At 43.5% G+C, this 24,765-nt stretch overlaps 1 protein-coding gene across 4 annotated transcripts in view; it reads right to left on the bottom strand.

The window, feature by feature from the left end:
- Positions 1-19,517: 19,517 nt before the first annotated feature.
- Positions 19,518-24,765, bottom strand: part of LOC137657816 (uncharacterized) — a 514,523-nt gene continuing 509,275 nt past the window's right edge. For all 4 annotated transcript variants that reach the window (XM_068392347.1, XM_068392350.1, XM_068392348.1 and 1 more), the window contains exon 21: positions 19,518-21,605. In XM_068392347.1, coding sequence (XP_068248448.1) covers positions 20,788-21,605 — 818 coding nt within the window. In that variant the 3' untranslated portion in view covers positions 19,518-20,787. The remainder of the gene's footprint in view (positions 21,606-24,765) is intronic.

Here is a 24,765-nt window from a genome sequence, read left to right as displayed (position 1 = left end):
CTCTTCTCTTTATAACTCCTGCAGTAAGTAAAGCAGCCAGCCCATTAGAACCATCCCTGACTGCCCTGTCCATACAAGACATACATTGGATAAAACTACTTGTGTCTGTGTCCTTCATCTCGGTTACTCTTCTGCTTAAGACTCCCAGTGACCAGTCAAGTAAATTGAATACCTATAACTCTCTGAACTATCCTTTCAAGAGATGGTCAAACTCCGACACTGACCACTACAGTCTATTCCTTCTCATGGTCCGGAGACGGGAAGAATCTACCAGGTTTGAGAAGTCTCCCTGCGCAGACGCCGGAACTCCCAAACCCAAGACTTCCCCCGTCTCATATCAAACGTTCGACTTAGAAGCTAACTTGGCTGGTGGAAAAGCGAAGCATGTCCTGCCCAGAGCTTTTCTTAAATCCATCCATGCTCCCATTAACTTCAATACTCTCTTAGAAGAGCGGGAAAGCACCATTTTTGTATAAAAGGAAGTCTCCACTGCCTTGCCTAAGGTAAACTCATAAGGGGGAGATCGCGGAGTAACTGGTGTAAAATAGTCTGGAAAAAATTCCAAGAAGACTAACATTTTTTTTTTTCTCTCCGAGATATCCTCCAATTGTTCCTCGTGAGAGAGAACCTTATCCGGATCTACTTCTAACAAATCAGAGATTGGAGCTATGCAGGTGCATCAGTGGTAACATGGGCACTTGCGTTGTTCCATATCCACATCCAATTGACAGCCACTCGCCTTGTGTTTGCTGTCACGATTGATTTTATAATAGAATAAATCTAGCTGGCGCTGGCGCTCCGCCTCGTCCTGGCGCACCGCGCTAACATGATATTCGCGCTACCACCGCTGCTCGCGCTGGCGCTCTGCCCACTCATGACTCGACTGGCGTGGGTTGTCACGCTGGCGCTTGGCGCCTGCCTGGTGCTGCCGCCGACACTCAGCGCCTTCATCAATTAACTTCTGAGCCTCGTCACACTTCCGCTCAGGCTCCGCTTGCGCCCCGCGCCTGCCATTTGGCGAAAGTCATCAAGCTTAAACTGACGATCAGCTGTCTGCTTCTTTTAATTGTTGCTGTGAAACAGAGCTCTGCCGAGACAAATCTACATCGACCTGCCGCTGAACAGTGAAACTGGCAGACCGCCTGTGCGATATCACGTCAGTCCCAGAGACAACAGGCCGCCTGTGCGACAACGGGTCTACCACCGAAGACTAACACCCAGCCTCACCGCCAACAGCCGGTCGATAAGACTGCCTCATCAACGAGAGCTGTTGTTTGAAATGTAAATACGCAGAACGAATCTAATTTTGTTTTCAGCTTAGCGCCTGAAAAGCGAGTATAATATTTAACCACATTAATACCTTACTCTATCTATAACGAGGGTGAGCGTTCTGAGCTCAAGAGGACTTCTGTTCAGGTCTTAAAAGACCGTAGCGCCTGGCTACCCTCTCGATTCCTTTCGTCGTTAGACTTAACTTCTCCCCTTCCGGGAGCTTGACAGAGGTCTAAGAATAGGATAACGACAGGTCCGAATAGAAGCCACGACTGGGCTTGACTGGGCTTGACTCCTCTTTTCCTTTGCTTCCTTGCCTCCGGTTTGAAAATACTTCTCCCTGTAGGTTTACCTCGAAAAGGCTAAGCAGAATGAGAATATGATGTCCCCTCCTTAGCTCAATGAGAAGAGAAGGACGTAGGCAAAACCTTACTGGCTGTTTTAGTAACCAAATCTTGAGTAGCCTACTGAGCCCAATTTGCAGGCACTTCCTTAACTAAATCCTGCGGAAAAAGAGCCGTAGATATGGGTGCAAAAAGCAACTCCGATCTCTAACATGGAGTGACGCCCGCAGAAAGGAAGGAACACAAAGTAGCTCTTCTCTTTATAACTCCTGCAGTAAGTAAAGCAGCCAGCCCATTACTGTAGAACCATCCCTGACTGCCCTGTCCATACAAGACATACATTGGATAAAACTACTTGTGTCTGTGTCCTTCATCTCGGTTACTCTTCTGCTTAAGACTCCCAGTGACCAGTCAAGTAAATTGAATACCTTTAACTCTCTGAACTATCCTTTCAAGAGATGGTCAAACTCCGACACTGACCACTACAGTCTATTCCTTCTCATGGTCCGGAGACGGGAAGAATCTACCAGGTTTGAGAAGTCTCCCTGCGCAGACGCCGGAACTCCCAAACCCAAGACTTCCCCCGTCTCATATCAAACGTTCGACTTAGAAGCTAACTTGGCTGGTGGAAAAGCGAAGCATGTCCTGCCCAGAGCTTTTCTTAAATCCATCCATGCTCCCATTAACTTCAATACTCTCTTAGAAGAGCGGGAAAGTACCATTTTTGTATAAAAGGAAGTCTCCACTGCCTTGCTTAAGGTAAACTCATAAGGGGGAGATCGCGGAGTAACTGGTGTAAAATAGTCTGGAAAAAATTCCAAGAAGACTAACATTTTTTTTTTCTCTCCGAGATATCCTCCAATTGTTCCTCGTGAGAGAGAACCTTATCCGGATCTACTTCTAACAAATCAGAGATTGGAGCTATGCAGGCGCATCAGTGGTAACATGGGCACTTGCGTTGTTCCATATCCACATCCAATTGACAGCCACTCGCCTTGTGTTTGCTGTCACGATTGATTTTATAATAGAATAAATCTAGCTGGCGCTGGCGCTCCGCCTCGTCCTGGCGCACCGCGCTAACATGAAATTCGCGCTACCACCGCTGCTCGCGCTGGCGCTCTGCCCACTCATGACTCGACTGGCGTGGGTTGTCACGCTGGCGCTTGGCGCCTGCCTGGTGCTGCCGCCGACACTCAGCGCCTTCATCAATTAACTTCTGAGCCTCGTCACACTTCCGCTCAGGCTCCGCTTGCGCCCCGCGCCTGCCATTTGGCGAAAGTCATCAAGCTTAAACTGACGATCAGCTGTCTGCTTCTTTTAATTGTTGCTGTGAAACAGAGCTCTGCCGAGACAAATCTACATCGACCTGCCGCTGAACAGTGAAACTGGCAGACCGCCTGTGCGATATCACGTCAGTCCCAGAGACAACAGGCCGCCTGTGCGACAACGGGTCTACCACCGAAGACTAACACCCAGCCTCACCGCCAACAGCCGGTCGATAAGACTGCCTCATCAACGAGAGCTGTTGTTTGAAACGTAAATACGCAGAACGAATCTAATTTTGTTTTCAGCTTAGCGCCTGAAAAGCGAGTATAATATTTAACCACATTAATACCTCACTCTATCTATAACGAGGGTGAGCGTTCTGAGCTCAAGAGGACTTCTGTTCAGGTCTTAAAAGACCGTAGCGCCTGGCTACCCTCTCGATTCCTTTCGTCGTTAGACTTAACTTCTCCCCTTCCGGGAGCTTGACAGAGGTCTAAGAATAGGATAACGACAGGTCCGAATAGAAGCCTCGACTGGGCTTGACTGAGCTTGACTCCTCTTTTCCTTTGCTTCCTTGCCTCCGGTTTGAAAATACTTCTCCCTGTAGGTTTACCTCGAAAAGGCTAAGCAGAATGAGAATATGATGTCCCCTCCATAGCTCAACGAGAAGAGAAGGACGTAGGCAAAGCCTTACTGGCTGTTTTAGTAACCAAATCTTGAGTAGCCTACTGAGCCCAATTTGCAGGCACTTCCTTAACTAAATCCTGCGGAAAAAGAGCCGTAGATATGGGTGCAAAAAGCAACTCCGATCTCTAACATGGAGTGACGCCCGCAGAAAGGAAGGAACACAAAGTAGCTCTTCTCTTTATAATTCCTGCAGTAAGTAAAGCAGCCAGCCCATTACTGTAGAACCATCCCTGACTGCCCTGTCCATACAAGACATACATTGGATAAAACTACTTGTGTCTGTGTCCTTCATCTCGGTTACTCTTCTGCTTAAGACTCCCAGTGACCAGTCAAGTAAATTGAATACCTCAAACTCTCTGAACTATCCTTTCAAGAGATGGTCAAACTCCGACACTGACCACTACAGTCTATTCCTTCTCATGGTCCGGAGACGGGAAGAATCTACCAGGTTTGAGAAGTCTCCCTGCGCAGACGCCGGAACTCCCAAACCCAAGACTTCCCCCGTCTCATATCAAACGTTCGACTTAGAAGCTAACTTGGCTGGTGGAAAAGCGAAGCATGTCCTGCCCAGAGCTTTTCTTAAATCCATCCATGCTCCCATTAACTTCAATACTCTCTTAGAAGAGCGGGAAAGCACCATTTTTGTATAAAAGGAAGTCTCCACTGCCTTGCCTAAGGTAAACTCATAAGGGGGAGATCGCGGAGTAACTGGTGTAAAATAGTCTGGAAAAAAGCCCAAGAAGACTAACATTTTTTTTTTCTCTCCGAGATATCCTCCAATTGTTCCTCGTGAGAGAGAACCTTATCCGGATCTACTTCTAACAAATCAGAGATTGGAGCTATGCAGGCGCATCAGTGGTAACATGGGCACTTGCATTGTTCCATATCCACATCCAATTGACAGCCACTCGCCTTGTGTTTGCTGTCACGATTGATTTTATAATAGAATAAATCTAGCTGGCGCTGGCGCTCCGCCTCGTCCTGGCGCACCGCGCTAACATGATATTCGCGCTACCACCGCTGCTCGCGCTGGCGCTCTGCCCACTCATGACTCGACTGGCGTGCGTTGTCACGCTGGCGCTTGGCGCCTGCCTGGTGCTGCCGCCGACACTCAGCGCCTTCATCAATTAACTTCTGAGCCTCGTCACACTTCCGCTCAGGCTCCGCTTGCGCCCCGCGCCTGCCATTTGGCGAAAGTCATCAAGCTTAAACTGACGATCAGCTGTCTGCTTCTTTTAATTGTTGCTGTGAAACAGAGCTCTGCCGAGACAAATCTACATCGACCTGCCGCTGAACAGTGAAACTGGCAGACCGCCTGTGCGATATCACGTCAGTCCCAGAGACAACAGGCCGCCTGTGCGACAACGGGTCTACCACCGAAGACTAACACCCAGCCTCACCGCCAACAGCCGGTCGATAAGACTGCCTCATCAACGAGAGCTGTTGTTTGAAACGTAAATACGCAGAACGAATCTAATTTTGTTTTCAGCTTAGCGCCTGAAAAGCGAGTATAATATTTAACCACATTAATACCTCACTCTATCTATAACGAGGGTGAGCGTTCTGAGCTCAAGAGGACTTCTGTTCAGGTCTTAAAAGACCGTAGCGCCTGGCTACTCTCTCGATTCCTTTCGTCGTTAGACTTAACTTCTCCCCTTCCGGGAGCTTGACAGAGGTCTAAGAATAGGATAACGACAGGTCCGAATAGAAGCCTCGACTGGGCTTGACTGGGCTTGACTCCTCTTTTCCTTTGCTTCCTTGCCTCCGGTTTGAAAATACTTCTCCCTGTAGGTTTACCTCGAAAAGGCTAAGCAGAATGAGAATATGATGTCCCCTCCTTAGCTCAACGAGAAGAGAAGGACGTAGGCAAAACCTTACTGGCTGTTTTAGTAACCAAATCTTGAGTAGCCTACTGAGCCCAATTTGCAGGCACTTCCTTAACTAAATCCTGCGGAAAAAGAGCTGTAGATATGGGTGCAAAAAGCAACTCCGATCTCTAACATGGAGTGACGCCCGCAGAAAGGAAGGAACACAAAGTAGCTCTTCTCTTTATAACTCCTGCAGTAAGTAAAGCAGCCAGCCCATTAGAACCATCCCTGACTGCCCTGTCCATACAAGACATACATTGGATAAAACTACTTGTGTCTGTGTCCTTCATCTCGGTTACTCTTCTGCTTAAGACTCCCAGTGACCAGTCAAGTAAATTGAATACCTATAACTTTCTGAACTATCCTTTCAAGAGATGGTCAAACTCCGACACTGACCACTACAGTCTATTCCTTCTCATGGTCCGGAGACGGGAAGAATCTACCAGGTTTGAGAAGTCTCCCTGCGCAGACGCCGGAACTCCCAAACTCAAGACTTCCCCCGTCTCATATCAAACGTTCGACTTAGAAACTAACTTGGCTGGTGGAAAAGCGAAGCATGTCCTGCCCAGAGCTTTTCTTAAATCCATCCATGCTCCCATTAACTTCAATACTCTCTTAGAAGAGCGGGAAAGCACCATTTTTGTATAAAAGGAAGTCTCCACTGCCTTGCCTAAGGAAAACTCATAAGGGGGAGATCGCGGAGTAACTGGTGTAAAATAGTCTGGAAAAAATTCCAAGAAGACTAACATTTTTTTTTTCTCTCCGAGATATCCTCCAATTGTTCCTCGTGAGAGAGAACCTTATCCGGATCTACTTCTAACAAATCAGAGATTGGAGCTATGCAGGCGCATCAGTGGTAACATGGGCACTTGCGTTGTTCCATATCCACATCCAATTGACAGCCACTCGCCTTGTGTTTGCTGTCACGATTGATTTTATAATAGAATAAATCTAGCTGGCGCTGGCGCTCCGCCTCGTCCTGGCGCACCGCGCTAACATGATATTCGCGCTACCACCGCTGCTCGCGCTGGCGCTCTGCCCACTCATGACTCGACTGGCGTGGGTTGTCACGCTGGCGCTTGGCGCCTGCCTGGTGCTGCCGCCGACACTCAGCGCCTTCATCAATTAACTTTTGAGCCTCGTCACACTTCCGCTCAGGCTCCGCTTGCGCCCCGCGCCTGCCATTTGGCGAAAGTCATCAAGCTTAAACTGACGATCAGCTGTCTGCTTCTTTTAATTGTTGCTGTGAAACAGAGCTCTGCCGAGACAAATCTACATCGACCTGCCGCTGAACAGTGAAACTGGCAGACCGCCTGTGCGATATCACGTCAGTCCCAGAGACAACAGGCTGCCTGTGCGACAACGGGTCTACCACCGAAGACTAACACCCAGCCTCACCGCCAACAGCCGGTCGATAAGACTGCCTCATCAACGAGAGCTGTTGTTTGAAATGTAAATACGCAGAACGAATCTAATTTTGTTTTCAGCTTAGCGCCTGAAAAGCGAGTATAATATTTAACCACATTAATACCTTACTCTATCTATAACGAGGGTGAGCGTTCTGAGCTCAAGAGGACTTCTGTTCAGGTCTTAAAAGACCGTAGCGCCTGGCTACCCTCTCGATTCCTTTCGTCGTTAGACTTAACTTCTCCCCTTCCGGGAGCTTGACAGAGGTCTAAGAATAGGATAACGACAGGTCCGAATAGAAGCCTCGACTGGGCTTGACTGGGCTTGACTCCTCTTTTCCTTTGCTTCCTTGCCTCCGGTTTGAAAATACTTCTCCCTGTAGGTTTACCTCGAAAAGGCTAAGCAGAATGAGAATATGATGTCCCCTCCTTAGCTCACCGAGAAGAGAAGGACGTAGGCAAAACCTTACTGGCTGATTTAGTAACCAAATCTTGAGTAGCCTACTGAGCCCAATTTGCAGGCACTTCCTTAACTAAATCCTGCGGAAAAAGAGCCGTAGATATGGGTGCAAAAAGCAACTCCGATCTCTAACATGGAGTGACGCCCGCAGAAAGGAAGGAACACAAAGTAGCTCTTCTCTTTATAACTCCTGCAGTAAGTAAAGCAGCCAGCCCATTAGAACCATCCCTGACTGCCCTGTCCATACAAGACATACATTGGATAAAACTACTTGTGTCTGTCCTTCATCTCGGTTACTCTTCTGCTTAAGACTCCCAGTGACCAGTCAAGTAAATTGAATACCTATAACTCTCTGAACTATCCTTTCAAGAGATGGTCAAACTCCGACACTGACCACTACAGTCTATTCCTTCTCATGGTCCGGAGACGGGAAGAATCTACCAGGTTTGAGAAGTCTCCCTGCGCAGACGCCGGAACTCCCAAACCCAAGACTTTCCCCGTCTCATATCAAACATTCGACTTAGAAGCTAACTTGGCTAGTGGAAAAGCGAAGCATGTCCTGCCCAGAGCTTTTCTTAAATCCATCCATGCTCCCATTAACTTCAATACTCTCTTAGAAGAGCAGGAAAGCACCATTTTTGTATAAAAGGAAGTCTCCACTGCCTTGCCTAAGGTAAACTCATAAGGGGGAGATCGCGGAGTAACTGGTGTAAAATAGTCTGGAAAAAATTCCAAGAAGACTAACATTTTTTTTTTCTCTCCGAGATATCCTCCAATTGTTCCTCGTGAGAGAGAACCTTATCCGGATCTACTTCTAACAAATCAGAGATTGGAGCTATGCAGGCGCATCAGTGGTAACATGGGCACTTGCGTTGTTCCATATCCACATCCAATTGACAGCCACTCGCCTTGTGTTTGCTGTCACGATTGATTTTATAATAGAATAAATCTAGCTGGCGCTGGCGCTCCGCCTCGTCCTGGCGCACCGCGCTAACATGATATTCGCGCTACCACCGCTGCTCGCGCTGGCGCTCTGCCCACTCATGACTCGACTGGCGTGGGTTGTCACGCTGGCGCTTGGCGCCTGCCTGGTGCTGCCGCCGACACTCAGCGCCTTCATCAATTAACTTCTGAGCCTCGTCACACTTCCGCTCAGGCTCCGCTTGCGCCCCGCGCCTGCCATTTGGCGAAAGTCATCAAGCTTAAACTGACGATCAGCTGTCTGCTTCTTTTAATTGTTGCTGTGAAACAGAGCTCTGCCGAGACAAATCTACATCGACCTGCCGCTGAACAGTGAAACTGGCAGACCGCCTGTGCGATATCACGTCAGTCCCAGAGACAACAGGCCGCCTGTGCGACAACGGGTCTACCACCGAAGACTAACACCCAGCCTCACCGCCAACAGCCGGTCGATAAGACTGCCTCATCAACGAGAGCTGTTGTTTGAAACGTAAATACGCAGAACGAATCTAATTTTGTTTTCAGCTTAGCGCCTGAAAAGCGAGTATAATATTTAACCACATTAATACCTCACTCTATCTATAACGAGGGTGAGCGTTCTGAGCTCAAGAGGACTTCTGTTCAGGTCTTAAAAGACCGTAGCGCCTGGCTACTCTCTCGATTCCTTTCGTCGTTAGACTTAACTTCTCCCCTTCCGGGAGCTTGACAGAGGTCTAAGAATAGGATAACGACAGGTCCGAATAGAAGCCTCGACTGGGCTTGACTGGGCTTGACTCCTCTTTTCCTTTGCTTCCTTGCCTCCGGTTTGAAAATACTTCTCCCTGTAGGTTTACCTCGAAAAGGCTAAGCAGAATGAGAATATGATGTCCCCTCCTTAGCTCAACGAGAAGAGAAGGACGTAGGCAAAACCTTACTGGCTGTTTTAGTAACCAAATCTTGAGTAGCCTACTGAGCCCAATTTGCAGGCACTTCCTTAACTAAATCCTGCGGAAAAAGAGCCGTAGATATGGGTGCAAAAAGCAACTCCGATCTCTAACATGGAGTGACGCCCGCAGAAAGGAAGGAACACAAAGTAGCTCTTCTCTATATAACTCCTGCAGTAAGTAAAGCAGCCAGCCCATTAGAACCATCCCTGACTGCCCTGTCCATACAAGACATACATTGGATAAAACTACTTGTGTCTGTGTCCTTCATCTCGGTTACTCTTCTGCTTAAGACTCCCAGTGACCAGTCAAGTAAATTGAATACCTCAAACTCTCTGAACTATCCTTTCAAGAGATGGTCAAACTCCGACACTGACCACTACAGTCTATTCCTTCTCATGGTCCGGAGACGGGAAGAATCTACCAGGTTTGAGAAGTCTCCCTGCGCAGACGCCGGAACTCCCAAACCCAAGACTTCCCCCGTCTCATATCAAACGTTCGACTTAGAAGCTAACTTGGCTGGTGGAAAAGCGAAGCATGTCCTGCCCAGAGCTTTTCTTAAATCCATCCATGCTCCCATTAACTTCAATACTCTCTTAGAAGAGCGGGAAAGCACCATTTTTGTATAAAAGGAAGTCTCCACTGCCTTGCCTAAGGTAAACTCATAAGGGGGAGATCGCGGAGTAACTGGTGTAAAATAGTCTGGAAAAAATTCCAAGAAGACTAACATTTTTTTTTTTCTCTCCGAGATATCCTCCAATTGTTCCTCGTGAGAGAGAACCTTATCCGGATCTACTTCTAACAAATCAGAGATTGGAGCTATGCAGGCGCATCAGTGGTAACATGGGCACTTGCGTTGTTCCATATCCACATCCAATTGACAGCCACTCGCCTTGTGTTTGCTGTCACGATTGATTTTACAATAGAATAAATCTAGCTGGCGCTGGCGCTCCGCCTCGTCCTGGCGCACCGCGCTAACATGATATTCGCGCTACCACCGCTGCTCGCGCTGGCGCTCTGCCCACTCATGACTCGACTGGCGTGGGTTGTCACGCTGGCGCTTGGCGCCTGCCTGGTGCTGCCGCCGACACTCAGCGCCTTCATCAATTAACTTCTGAGCCTCGTCACACTTCCGCTCAGGCTCCGCTTGCGCCCCGCGCCTGCCATTTGGCGAAAGTCATCAAGCTTAAACTGACGATCAGCTGTCTGCTTCTTTTAATTGTTGCTGTGAAACAGAGCTCTGCCGAGACAAATCTACATCGACCTGCCGCTGAACAGTGAAACTGGCAGACCGCCTGTGCGATATCACGTCAGTCCCAGAGACAACAGGCCGCCTGTGCGACAACGGGTCTACCACCGAAGACTAACACCCAGCCTCACCGCCAACAGCCGGTCGATAAGACTGCCTCATCAACGAGAGCTGTTGTTTGAAACGTAAATACGCAGAACGAATCTAATTTTGTTTTCAGCTTAGCGCCTGAAAAGCGAGTATAATATTTAACCACATTAATACCTCACTCTATCTATAACGAGGGTGAGCGTTCTGAGCTCAAGAGGACTTCTGTTTAGGTCTTAAAAGACCGTAGTGCCTGGCTACCCTCTCGATTCCTTTCGTCGTTAGACTTAACATCTCCCCTTCCGGGAGCTTGACAGAGGTCTAAGAATAGGATAACGACAGGTCCGAATAGAAGCACTCTCTACTGAATAAAATTCACTGCATAATTTAACACTAAAAATATTCATTCTATTCTCTGCTAAAAAGAAAGTTTCACAATCATTTTGAAAACCAAAGTATACGTTCTCTCAAACGAAATGAACTCTTAAAGAGAGACTTATAATTCTCTCAATTGTTTGAATGGGAATGAAAATTCCTGAATCCCATATAAATGCAGCGAAAAATTAAATATTAAATATTACCATAATAGGTATAATATTTATAAAATAAAATAAACCCTTAAATTAAGGAATTCCAATAAGAGATGAATCATCACTCGTATTCATTGGAACATTTACACTTAATATATGAACAATCTTAGTATTCCACTAAGGAAACAACGATACATAGAATCGTGCGCTACATCGCTTCGTATAAACATTAAGTGAAATTTCAACTTCCTTTAATCTCTGACTAAGGAAAAATACTGACAAGATAAATTAATTTCAAAATACAGTAAAATGTTCCTTCTATATAGTACAACTAAAAAACTTGAGAAGTAAGAAGAACGTACTATTCATAAAAATCTCTACGAAATATTGTAATATTGTAACAATACTGATAACTGCGTAACAACTGAACGCTAGTTAATCTTTGCAAACAGATTGAAGATTACCTCAAGAAAACTATTAAAAGGATAAAAATTTTCTTAGATTAATAATCCTTTTATTAAATCTATAACTTAATATTTCAAAAGAAAATATCCACTTATTTGTAAAAGCAAGTCGGACTTATAGCCTACGACATAAAGCTGTGACGTCATCAATGGAAGAGATGTTTACCTTTCGTCCTATGCTTTCTTAAGGTTTAAAATAGGTCAAAAAACCTTTTAATCTTACCTTTCAAGTTATAAATACGTGATCACAGTTCAAATAAAACAAAAAAGCGAAAGCCTAAACTCAAAAAACGTTAATACATCACCAAATAACGTCCAAACAGAGTAAAAAGCGAGAGAGAATTTCCAATAGAACCGCCGGCCATGCCGGCAGGGAAAAATCTGAAGAGGTTGGGTATAGTTCTACCTGTTGTACCGTGAGGGCACTAGTGTACACCTGGCATATCTGCGATAGCCGCGCGAGATTTTGGGAATTTCATGCCGAGGCGTCAGGGACGCTAGCTATTCTTATACAACCGGCGGGTAAGTTTTATATTTAAAATATCAAGAATGAGGTTAAGATTTATTTATACCTTACATGAAAATCTTTGATGATAAAAAAAGAACATCATTCAGCAAACTTTGGATAATGTTCTAGTTAGAGCTGAAAAAACAAATGCTCCTATGTCATCACCTGAGCTTGATGTCAAAGAATCTCTGCCACCGGCATCACGTTTGACAAAAAAAATACCCATCTTGTAACAATATTTACAGTTTCATCTTCGCCATCAACCATATCGTCCTCCTCCTTATACTACCAATTCCTCACTTCCAACTCCACCTTCTTTCATGTCCAGTAAGCAAGAAAGATGCTAGCTTCAAGGCAAAATGACATTTACTGAAGTGTTAATATTACAATTTATTGCATTGTAATATGGTTTATTGTATCTTCCTTCGCTATCTCTCTTACTGTTAAAAAACTACATATTTCATTAAAATTTCACATGTAAAATACTATACAGTACCTGTACTTCATATGGTGTCTTATATACATATATATATATATATATATATATATATATATATATATATATATATATATATATATACTGGTAGGTATATGGTTTTTATAAAATAACAGCAGGTTGCATGTACTTTGCCATGTTTATTATGTATAGGGAGCTTTATCAGGACAAAATCTGACCAACATAAAAATGTTATTTTTATTAATAAAATAAATTTTTGAATATACTTACCCGATAATCATGTAGCTGTCAACTCCGTTGCCCGACAGAATTCTATGGAGGGATACGCCAGCTATCACAATACTAGAAGGGGGTGTATTTACCAGCGCCACCTGTGGCCAGGTACTCAAGTACTTCTTGTTGACACCTCCTCAATTATTCCTCGGTCCACTGGTTCTCTATGGGGAGGAAGGGAGGGTCGATTAAATCATGATTATCGGGTAAGTATATTCAAAAATTTATTTTATTAATAAAAATAAAATTTTTCAATATTAAACTTACCCGATAATCATGTAGCTGATTCACACCCAGGGGGGTGGGTGAAAACCAGTGTACAAGATTAAAGGATAGCTAAGTATCCCATATTTCATATAATCAGTTATCCACAATAACAATGAAATAATAAGTACCTGGTAAGGAAGTCGACTTGAACCGTTACTCTGCCTTTAATAAGATCGTCTTCCTTACTGAGCGCAGCGTTCCTCTTGGGAGGCTGAATCAACTCAAAGGTGCTAAAGTATACAGGGCTGCAACCCATACTAAAGGACCTCATCACAACCTTTAACCTTGGCGCTTCTCAAGAAAGAATTGACCACCCGCCAAATCAACAAGGATGTGGAAGGCTTCTTAGCCGACCGTACAACCCATAAAAAGTATTCAAGAGAAAGGTTAAAAAGTTATGGGATTATGGGAATGTAGTGGCTGAGCCCTCGCCTACTACTGCATTCGTTGCTACGAATGGACCCAGGGTGTAGCAGTACTCGTAAAGAGACTGGACATCTTTGAGATAGAATGATGCGAACACTGACTTGTTTCTCCAATAGGTTGCATCCATAACACTCTGCAGAGAACGGTTCTGTTTGAAGGCCACTGAAGTAGCCACAGCTCTCACTTCATGTGTCCTTACCTTCAGCAAAGCAAGGTCTTCTTCCTTCAGATGAGAATTTGCTTCTCTAATCAGAAGCCTGATGTAGTAAGAAACTGAGTTCTTAGACATTGGTAGAGAAGGCTTCTTGATAGCACACCATAAGGCTTCTGATTATCCTCGTAATGGTTTTGACCTTCTTAGATAGTACTTAAGAGCTCTAACTGGGCAAAGTACTCTCTCCAGTTCGTTCCCCACCATGTTGGACAGGCTTGGGATCTCGAACGACTTAGGCCAAGGACGGGAAGGAAGCTCGTTTTTAGCCAAAAAACCGAGCTGCAAGGAACATGTAGCCGTTTCAGATGTGAAACCTATGTTCCTGCTGAAGGCGTGGATCTCACTTACTCTTTTACCTGTTGCTAAGCACACGAGGAAAAGAGTTTTTAATGTGAGGTCCTTAAAAGAGGCTGATTGGAGCGGTTCAAATCCTGATGACATTAGGAACCTTAGGACCACGTCTAGATTCCAGCCTGGAGTGGACAACCGACGTTCCTTTGAGGTCTCAAAAGACCTAAGGTGGTCCTGTAGATCTTTGTTGGAGGAAAGATCCAAGCCTCTGTGGCGGAAAACCGCTGCCAACAAACTTCTGTAACCCTTGATCGTAGGAGCTGATAGGGATCTTACGTTCCTTAGATGTAACAGGAAGTCAGCAATCTGGGTTACATTGGTACTGGTTGAGGAAAACTGCATTGGCCTTGCACCAGCTTCGGAAGACTTCCCATTAAGACTGATAGACTCTGAGAGTGGATGTCGTCCTTGCTCTGGCAATCGCTCTGGCTGCCTCCTTCGAAAAGCCTCTAGCTCTAGAGAGTCTTTCGATAGTCTGAAGGCAGTCAGACGAAGAGCGTGGAGGTTGGGTGTACCTTCTTTACGTGAGGTTGACGCAGAAGGTCCACTCTAGGAGGAAGAGTCCTGGGAACGTCGACCAGCCATTGCAGTACCTCAGTGAACCATTCTCTCGCGGGCCAGAGGGGAGCAACCAACGTCAGCCGTGTCCCTTTGTGAGAGGCGAACTTCTGAAGTACCCTGTTGACAATCTTGAACGGCGGGAATGCATACAGGTTGAGATGGGACCAATCCAGCAGAAAGGCATCCACGCGAACTGCTGCTGGGTCTGGAATCGGAGAACAATACAAGAGGAGCCTCTTGGTCATCGAGGTAGCGAATAGATCTATGGTTGGCTGACCCCACAGGGCCCAAAGTCTGCTGCAAACATTCTTGTGAAGGGTCCACTCTGTGGGGAAGACCTGACCCTTCCGGCTGAGGCGATCTGCCATGACATTCATATCGCCCTGAATGAGCCTCGTTACCAGCGTGAGCTTTCGATCTTTTGACCAAATGAGGAGGTCCCTTGCGATCTCGAACAACTTCCTCGAATGAGTCCCTCCCTGCTTGGAGATGTAAGCCAAGGCTGTGGTGTAGTCGGAGTTCACCTCCACCACCTTGTTAAGCTGGAGGGACTTGAAGTTTATCAAGGCCAAATGAACTGCCAACAACTCCTTGCAATAGATGTGAAGTGTCCTTTGCTCCTGATTCCATGTTCCCGAGCATTCCTGTCCGTCCAGTGTCGCACCCCAGCCCGTGTCCGATGCGTCCGAGAAGAGACGGTGGTCGGAGGTCTGAACAGCCAAAGGTAGACCTTCCTTGAGAAGAATGCTGTTCTTCCACCACGTTAGAGTAGACCTCATCTCTTCGGAAACAGGAACTGAGCCCGTCTCTAGCGTCATGTCCTTTATCCAGTGAGCAGCTAGATGATACTGAAGGGGGCGGAGGTGGAGTCTCCCTAACTCGATGAACAGGGCCAGCGATGAAAGTGTCCCTGTTAGACTCATCCACTGCCTGACTAAGCATCGGTTCCATCTCAGCATGCTCTGGATGCATTCTAGGGCTTGGAAGATCCTTGGGGCCGACGGACAAGTCCGAAAAGCTCGACTCTGAAGATCCATACCCAAGGAGACAATGGTCTGGGATGGAACGAGCTGAGACTCCTCAAAATTGACCAGGAGGCCCAGTTCCTTGGTCAGATCCATAGTCCATTTGAAAATCTCCAGACAGCGACGACTTGAGGGAGCTCTTAAAAGCCAGTCGTCTGACGGAGCCGGACACAAGATCATGATACTGCTGCACAGTCTGTAAACTGTCAATCATGGGCAAGCGAGGAAGTACAGTGACAACCCGAATCTGTCTAGACTGTCTGGGTCGTACAGACAACTCCTTAACGGGTTGCTGAGGTTGCCGCACTGCGTCACAACAAGTCCCTTCTGTTGGTTGTTGAACGTCTTCCCCGTGACACATTGACTCCGTAAACAAAAAATCCTCTAACAAGGACTAAGCTTGGACTGCATGTCATGCAACACAGCTCAAGGTCTATGGGAGCAGGTGTGGTAACAGACGGGATTAGCGGCTGAAGTGTAACCATTACCTTCCCTGTAAGCATGTTATGCTTAAATAAAAGTCCATAAGAGGTTATGCAGCTAAAGGCTCCCTCCAAATGACAGAGTCCTCAAGGGAATATCAAAAGGAGGGAGAAAAGAACTTTCTCATCTACAGGGACCTTATCCTAGAAAAGCTAAGTTCTCTGAGTGAGGGTTCACTGGTGCAAAGCAGCAGACTAGAAGGCAACGTTATGAAACTGCTTGACAGTCTAGAGAGTTGGCAACAACCCAAGATGTGTTGAGAAGCATGCGGTAAGGTATGCAGAGCATGATGTATGCAGAGTATGCTGTATGCAGAGCATGCTGTATGTAGAGCATGTTGTATGCAGAGCATGCTGAATGCAGAGCATGCTGTATGCAGAGCATGTTGTATGCAGAGCATGCTGAATGCAGAGCATGCTGAATGCTGAGCATGTAGTAAGCAGAGCCTGCTGTAAGCAGAGCCTGCTGAAAGGAAAGCAGAGCGTGTGCATGGCGTTTAACATTTCTCAGAAATTCCATGACCAGTGCTAGAGTGCTTTATGCATGCTTGCATGGGGTTTACACCATGGTATGCTGAACAGCAGAGTCAGAACGAGCTGGAACAACAATAGTGTGGTTTCCTCTTCAAGACTCCGATGAGGGAACACCTGAGGCTCAGTCTGCAAAGGCTGAATAAAAGACAAGCAGAAGGAAGGCGCATGGGTGGAGGAGGCTGACTCCTAGCATGAGTGGTTGAACCCAAGGGTTGCGCTTGCTGAGCGGTTGGCGGAAGCGGAGTAGCAAGTTCCAGTTCCTGTGGTGTGAGCGGAGCGCGATGAGGAAGAGGCTGCGCAGAACAAGGTAAATGTCTCGCAAGCTGAGGCTCCTGAGGCGCAAGGCTAAGGTGTTGTGGTGCTTGCCTTATGGAGGGTTGAGCTCGCTGCAGCAAGAGCTGAGGAAACTGACTCATGGACGGGAGAGGTTGTTGTACCTCAACCGAGTGTTGCATCACTGGTGGAGCAGCAAGTGGAGGCGGAGGAAGAGAGGTATAATCCTCCTGATCCCAATGTAAAGGTTGCCTTAAGAAAGGCGGAGGCTGAACACCACAGGGAACAGCAAACTCAGCACGTGTCTCAACATCGTACGCCTGGCAGGTGGAACTGCTGGCAGGTGGTACTGCGATCAGGCGGAGCGAGTGTAGGTGGAGGGAGTGTAGGCGGAGGCGGAGGAGCAACACTCTCAGCCCGACACTCACGCATCAAGTCCGAAAGCTGTGCTTGCATGGACTGTAGTAGAGTCCACAACATCATACGCCTGGCAGATGGTACTGTGATCAGGCGGAGCGAGTGTAGGAGGAGGGAGTGTAGGCGGAGGCGGAGGAGCAACACTCTCAGCCCGACACTCACTCATCAAGTCCGAAAGCTGTGCTTGCATGGACTGTAGTAGAGTCCACAACATCGTACGCCTGGCAGATGGTACTGTGATCAGGCGGAGCGAGTGTAGGAGGAGGGAGTGTAGGCGGAGGCGGAGGAGCAACACTCTCAGCCCGACACTCACTCATCAAGTCCGAAAGCTGTGCTTGCATGGACTGTAGTAGAGTTCACAACATCGTACGCCTGGCAGATGGTGCTGCGACCAGGCGGAGCAGGTGCAGGCTGGGCGAGCACAGGCGGAGCAGGTGCAGGCTGGGCGAGCACAGGCGGAGCGAGAACAGGTGGAGGGAGTGTAGGCGGAGGAGGAGGTGCAACACTCTCAGCCCGACACTCACGCATCAAGACCGAAAGTTGTGACTGTATGGACTGCAGTAGAGTTAACTTGGGGTCGGCAGACACTAAGTTCTGCTGAGGTAAAGCCTTAACAGCAGAGATCTGTTGTGGCAGAACCTTACTCCTCTTAGGCGGAGTGTAATCAACTGATGACTGAGGAGAGTCAGAGCTAACCCAATGACTGCATTCGGGTTGTGAACTTTAACTTCGTACGTCTGGCATAGGTCTGGACTTAACGTTTAAGAAGTCTTGAGACCTGAGACCAGCGTTACTCTGCCTTTATTTTCTCCCCTAATCTCTTCTGCAGACGAGCAAAATAAGGGCTCAATCGTCTGCGGGTGGGAGTGACGGTCTCGGTAAGACACGCCCACAACCACCGAGAATACTTCTGTGCGCCGATCAAGGCCTGCTGAACCCTTATGCCCTTCGACATTGCTTCTCCCCTGGGCTTGGGAGCTTGCAAGAGGTCCCGGACTGGGAGGACGACTGGCGCGCACAAAAGTACCCTCACGCACTAATCACTTATCACTTTGATTTCTGTTTGCACTTATTTCACTGAACTCGAAACTTTAAGTGGTTTGTACCTGAAATACGCAATTCTATCCTTTCTCAAAGTTAGTAATTGCGAAAACAGAATTACAATGTAACAGAAAAATCTAATGAAAGATAATTCAGTGGTTGGAAAGAGACTAAACACTAGATCACTCTAGAAACGTTTAGTTTCTTCCCCAAAAGAGACTAGGGAGAAGAGCAAAAAACGATAACGACGTTACTCGTACGCCTGGCAGGCTTGAATGAAACGTTTATCCTCTTTCTCCCTCCGTCTCTATCTCTCTCTCTCTCTCTCTCTCTCTTGACTTAGAACCTGAGAGAAGAGCCCAATCATATATATCGTTAAAACATATTATTGTTAAAGGAAAAAAAACTGAAAAGTTCCTTTATTAGGATCAAAACCATTAAGTTAAGAAAGAATAAACAAAACGCTAGACACGGTTACTCTTACTGCAACGTGAAACCGTGAACATTCTTTCTCTATCGTAACGATAGAGTGCAAGTTGAACGTTCTGAACGTCAACAACTGCAGAGACAAAACAAAACGTTAGTTCAGCTTTGAAAACAGTACGAGACTGTCAAAGAAAATCTTTCAAACTCTGTGGCGGAAATAGCATAATATGTTAACAGGTAAAACCGAAATGACGGGCTCAAAGTTTATTAACTTCGGTAAAAGACCGCCTACTATTAGGAAGGTCGAATATAAACAAATTAAGAAAGAGAGTCTATACTCTCTTAGACACCAACACTTCCGTCTAAGGGAAGGGTCGGCCATTGAAAAGTGAACGAGAGTTCATACTCTCTCGTCACCAAAATTAATCAAATTAATTCCAAAAGCTAACTAAGCTAATATAGAAGTTTCCAGTAAAGCGACAGCCGAAATCAAAGAGAAATACTTCACCAAAGTCGTGAAAATACTCCAAGAACATAAGCGTATCCCAGAACGTCTTGCCGGAAGCACGACAGAGGAATAATTGAGGAGGTGTCAACAAGAAGTACTTGAGTACCTGGCCACAGGTGGCGCTGGTAAATACACCCCCTTCTAGTATTGTGATAGCTGGCGTATCCCTCCATAGAATTCTGTCGGGCAACGGAGTTGACAGCTACATGATTATCGGGTAAGTTTAATATTGAAAAATTAGTCTTACACCAAGTGTCTTGGAACAAATTAATGACGTAGGTTTGAGTATTACTGTAAGGTTAACCTGAAAGATAATCTGTAAATTATGGGGGGTTGAAAATTTAAATTTCTTTACAATCTGGTCTAACAAATTAAAATGTTCCAAGAAACTGTTCCCATGAAGCTTAGAAAAATTGCAAAAAAAAAGAAAAAAAAAATTTTGCGAGTCTCCAATTAAATTTACCTGAAACAAATTTTAAAAAATTGATTCAGCACTGAATCAATACAAGGTAAAAAACTACAAAGTATAAGATTTTAGTATGAATTTCATAATACAGTACTATAACCTAGTAACAATCTGAGGATAGGAAATGATTTCAAGCCTTTCGACTTATGTATTTACGTAGTACAGGTACCTGGATGTAATTCCATTGGAAACAGCAGCACAATCTAGTATCAGAGACTTGTGATCCATAAATTTTCAAAGGTCAGAGAGAAAACTTTAAAACTGAAGTAACATCTAAAGTATGCAAAAACAATAAATACTAACAATTAGCCATGCTCCTTGTACACTCTTAGAATTTACAATGACAGGAAGATGGTTTTCATTTACTTCAGATCTTATTTATAAGTAACTTCTAAGCTGAAGTACTGTGCAGTTATCAACAACATATACTGATAAGTAAAAAGAATAATTAGAATAAAAATAATCAAAGCAAAGGTACCTTGAGGATTCAACTAAAAATGTCTCCTGTATGTTTGTGAAAGTTATTTCACTTAAGTGGATGTGACTACTGTTTATCACTAAATGTTTGGAACAAAATGAGATATGCACATTTGTCCGTTTTAGTTTAATACATCCCAAAAGCAAACAATTTGAAAAAAATAATCAACAATGCTAACATATTGAATTTCTAAAATGCATCAATCCTTTATCAATCATACACATAATTATCATATATAACAAATGAATGTAAATATAAACTTTGGTATCCAAATATTAAAAACCTTGAAAGGAAAGATTAAGAGAATGAGAATTTTAAGGACAAAAATATATGATTTTTTTTCACATAAATATAAAAAATGAAAGAAATAAATCTACATTATGTGATGAAAATATTTCTATGTTTAAATGTATTCATACACACTTCCAACAACTGAAAAACTTGTACTTTTTAATATATTATGACAAATATTTATAGTAAAAATCTTTATTAAAAGAAAAGTATGGTACAAAAGTTTGGTGCTAACTATTTTCTTCCCATTGATCTGGCTGCAATTCAATGATTTTATCTTATTGTTCTGCTGCTCCTTGTTTTTATTCTAGTGCCGATTTCTCCCGATTTATTTTTTGACACAGAGGTAGCTCTCTTATTGCTATCTTCTCTTGAAGTTTTCTCGGTGTTTATTTTCCTCTGCCTTCCCCTACCAGGTTTCAATTCCTCCTTTTCTAAAAATTCAACATCGTCAGCACTGTTAGGACTATCTTTGTCACTGAATATAAGCACAGTGGGTGTGGCAGGTACTGGTGCATTCTTTGTAACTCTTTTCTTCCTTTCAGTGTATGCTTTTGAAAAATATTTATTTTCTGTACCCTTGCTTTCAGTAACTTTGGAATTACTATCACATATATTTTCAATACCTTTAGAACAAGTTTTAGAAGACAAACAGTCAGGTGATGAGACTAGATTAGAAAGTTTAAGAACATGTCCACTTGAGCCATTATCCAAACTAAGTGTGTTCATCTGCTCTTCTATTTCAGCAACATTGAAGTTCTGTTTTTTAGAATGCCTGCTACTTAACTTCTGGCAGCCTGAAGAACTAGACATTTGCTTCCCAGATGTCTTGGTAAGCTGATTATCACAAACAGTTGGAACATTCAAAAATTTCTTGTCTTCAAATTCATTATCCTCATCTGATGATGAAAAAATATCATAAATGTCTTTTCCAGCCTTAGTTGACTTCCTTGGAAGTCTATGTGAAGTTTTCGTACTAAATTGACCATCAAGTCTTTTTCTAAGATGTCTTGCAGGTGTCTTACATATTCTGTAAGAAGCTTCTTCAACATCACTGTGACATGAATCTACCACTTCAATTTTTTCAACATCTGAAATTCAAGATGGTATAATTAAGCAGACTATAGAGAAAGCATGATAACTTGATAAAAATATTCTAAATCTAGAGAATACCATATACATCCCTAAAAAAACAACTATTCATATGAAACTACTCGGATGTTCATAATACTTCTCTCAAAGCTTGATTTTATGGGTTTGGTAAGATTGGTCTCACGACAGTTGGCCTAATACCAATTAGTCCAAAGCGAATTGGTCTATTAGACTAATTCGTCCAATAGACCTATTGGCCCAATGTCAATTAGTCTAAAACTGATGTAAAGGCAAAGATAAAAAAACAAAAACATAAATCAGAAACTTGCACTTCTACAAGTACTTAATTACATACATAAATTATATATATATATATATATATATATATGTATATATATACATTATATATATATATATATATATATATATATATATATATATATATATATATACATATATATATGCATATATAAGTATGTATATACAGTATATGTTTATATATATATATATATATATATATATATGTTTATATATATATATATATATATATATATATATACACATATACACATATGTGTGTGTGTATATATATAATAAATTTTGCACATTTAGATGTGTTTTTCATATTCAAATAAGCCATATATATTTTTGATACATTGATGTCTGGATTCTCTTAACGACATCGGGATCAGAGCCCCAGGCGAAATCACACAAAGACAAGAGCTTGTGACCGTCCGGGAATCGAACCCTGGTCCAGCAAGCTTTTATACCCAGTGACTACCACTTGGCCACGAAGAAAGATAAAAGTCAATGACAATTCTTCCATACTTATACCTATCGAATTTAGGTGTTTTGTGCTTAGAATTGAAATCAAACCATCTTCACCATCGTAGCTAATTGTTAGTTTGTTACTTGGTATTCGATTAATGATAAAATGGATTTTGAGCGGAGTGAAAAATCTATTTTTGGGTGAGGTAGCCATGTCGTCCAGATGGAAGTTCCTTTATAGTAGCTTCCTAGGTTATATTTAACTACAGTGATATATCCCAGAGAATTTTACTTAAGGTATCCAGAATTCTAACTCCTGGCGCGGATATCCCTGGCTTTCGCCTTAGGAATATCGCATAATATCAGAGGACATATTCTTGACACACCACATGGCTATCTACACCCCTAATAGCGTTTACGCTTCAAGAGGGGAAAGTGGCAAGAATTGGAGGAGAGCCGTTATTAAGGCACGCTCTATCTCATACTGTTGAGTACCTGTATGACGTCACGTCCGGGCGCCATCTTATTATTCCTTGTAGCGATAGCAAGGTGCTACAGATACAGTACTTTTGTGATGGATTCATTCAGCCTTATAAAAGGAGGGTGGGTCCATCAGGACGACATGGCTACCTCACCAAAAAATGAATTTTTCGCTTCACTCAAAATCCGTTTTTTGGGCTCAGGCCATGTCGTCCTGATCAGAGCCCTAGGCGAAATCACACAAAGACAAGAGCTTGTGACCGTCCGGGAATCGAACCCTGGTCCGTCAAGCTTGTATAGACAGTGACTACCACTTGGCCACGATGAAAGATTAAAGTCAATGACAATTCTTCTGTAATTATACCTATTCGATTCCAGGACGGTCACAAGCTCTTGTCTTTGTGTGATTTTGCCTGGGGCTCTGATCCCGAGGTTGTTAAGAGAATCTAGACATTAATGTATCAAAAATATATATGGCTTATTTGAATATGAAAAACACGTCTAAATGTGCAAAATTTATCATTAATCGAATGCCAAGTAACAAACTACTAATTAGCTACGATGGTGAAAATGGGTTGATTTCAATTCTGAGTACAAAACACCTAAATTCGATAGGTATAAGTACGGAAGAATTGTCATTGAGTTTTATCTTTCTTTGTGGCCAAGTGGTAGTCACTGTCTATACAAGCTTGCCGGAACAGGGTTCGATTCCCGGACGGTCACAATCTCTTGTCTTTGTGTGATTTCCCCTGGGGCTCTGATCCCGAGTTCGTTAAGAGAATCCAGACATTAATGTATCAAAAATATATATGGCTTATTTGAATATGAAAAACACGTCTAAATGTGCAAAATTTATCATTAACCGAATGCCAAGTAACAAACTACTAATTAGCTACAATGGTGAAGATTGGTTAATTTCAATTCTAAGTACAAAACACCTAAATTCGATAGGTATAAGTACGGAAGAATTGTCATTGACTTTTATCTTTCTTCGTGGCCAAGTGGTAGTCACTGTCTATGCAAGCTTGCCGGAACAGGGTTCGATTCCTGGACGGTCACAAGCTCTTGTCTTTGTGTGATTTCGCCTGGGGCTCTGATCCCGAGGTCGTTAAGAGAATCCAGACATTAATGTATCAAAAAAATATATAGGGCTTATTTAGATATACTGTAAGTGTATATATATATATATATATATATATATATATATATATATATATATATATATATATATTTAAAATACTGAATGCAATAATTATTTAACATAATAAGTAGTGTTTATAGTTAAAATGACCAAACTTTTACTTATTAAATGCAAATACAAGTACTTTATTACATAGAAATACATATTAAAAATACAAAATTAAATCAAATATTTAATGTAAGCAATATTTATTTATAAATGCGCACTCAAAATTTTAAATTGTGTGCCAGTGCTTGTAGAAAATTCAAAGTACAGTACCATTATTGGGTCTCGTTGAAAATTTTTAAGATTCTCACTTCACGTTCAATATTTTTCGGTTTAGTTTAATGTTAGATTCTCCCTGAATATTGCATTTAATCTGCTCTTCCAAATTGTTTTAATCCCTTTGCAGTTTGCTAATTAGTTTTAATATTCCAACATGTGTAGAACCTGGTAATGTCTTTAACTGTCGTTGCCATGCTTCGACTATTTCTTGTTCTTAGAATGCCAAGTTTTATTCTGTCATGTACTGACCATAAAAATGGTGGAAAAAAGGAGGACATTGCATCTAATTTTTACCCTATCATAATTTTCGTAGAAGTAATTGACAGCCTGAATTCCTTCATCTAGAATTGTGCCCCTAAGTTCTATCCATGCAGCCTAAATTTCACTGGTAGGTAAGAAGGCTAGTGCTGTCATCTGCAGAATTTTAAAGAAAATTTTACATTAGT

Source organism: Palaemon carinicauda, chromosome 18 (assembly GCF_036898095.1).
Source record: "Palaemon carinicauda isolate YSFRI2023 chromosome 18, ASM3689809v2, whole genome shotgun sequence".
NCBI lineage: Eukaryota > Metazoa > Arthropoda > Malacostraca > Decapoda > Palaemonidae > Palaemon > Palaemon carinicauda.
The sequence above is the reverse complement of the archived record's forward strand: the minus strand, read 5'-3'. Positions and strand labels throughout refer to the sequence as shown.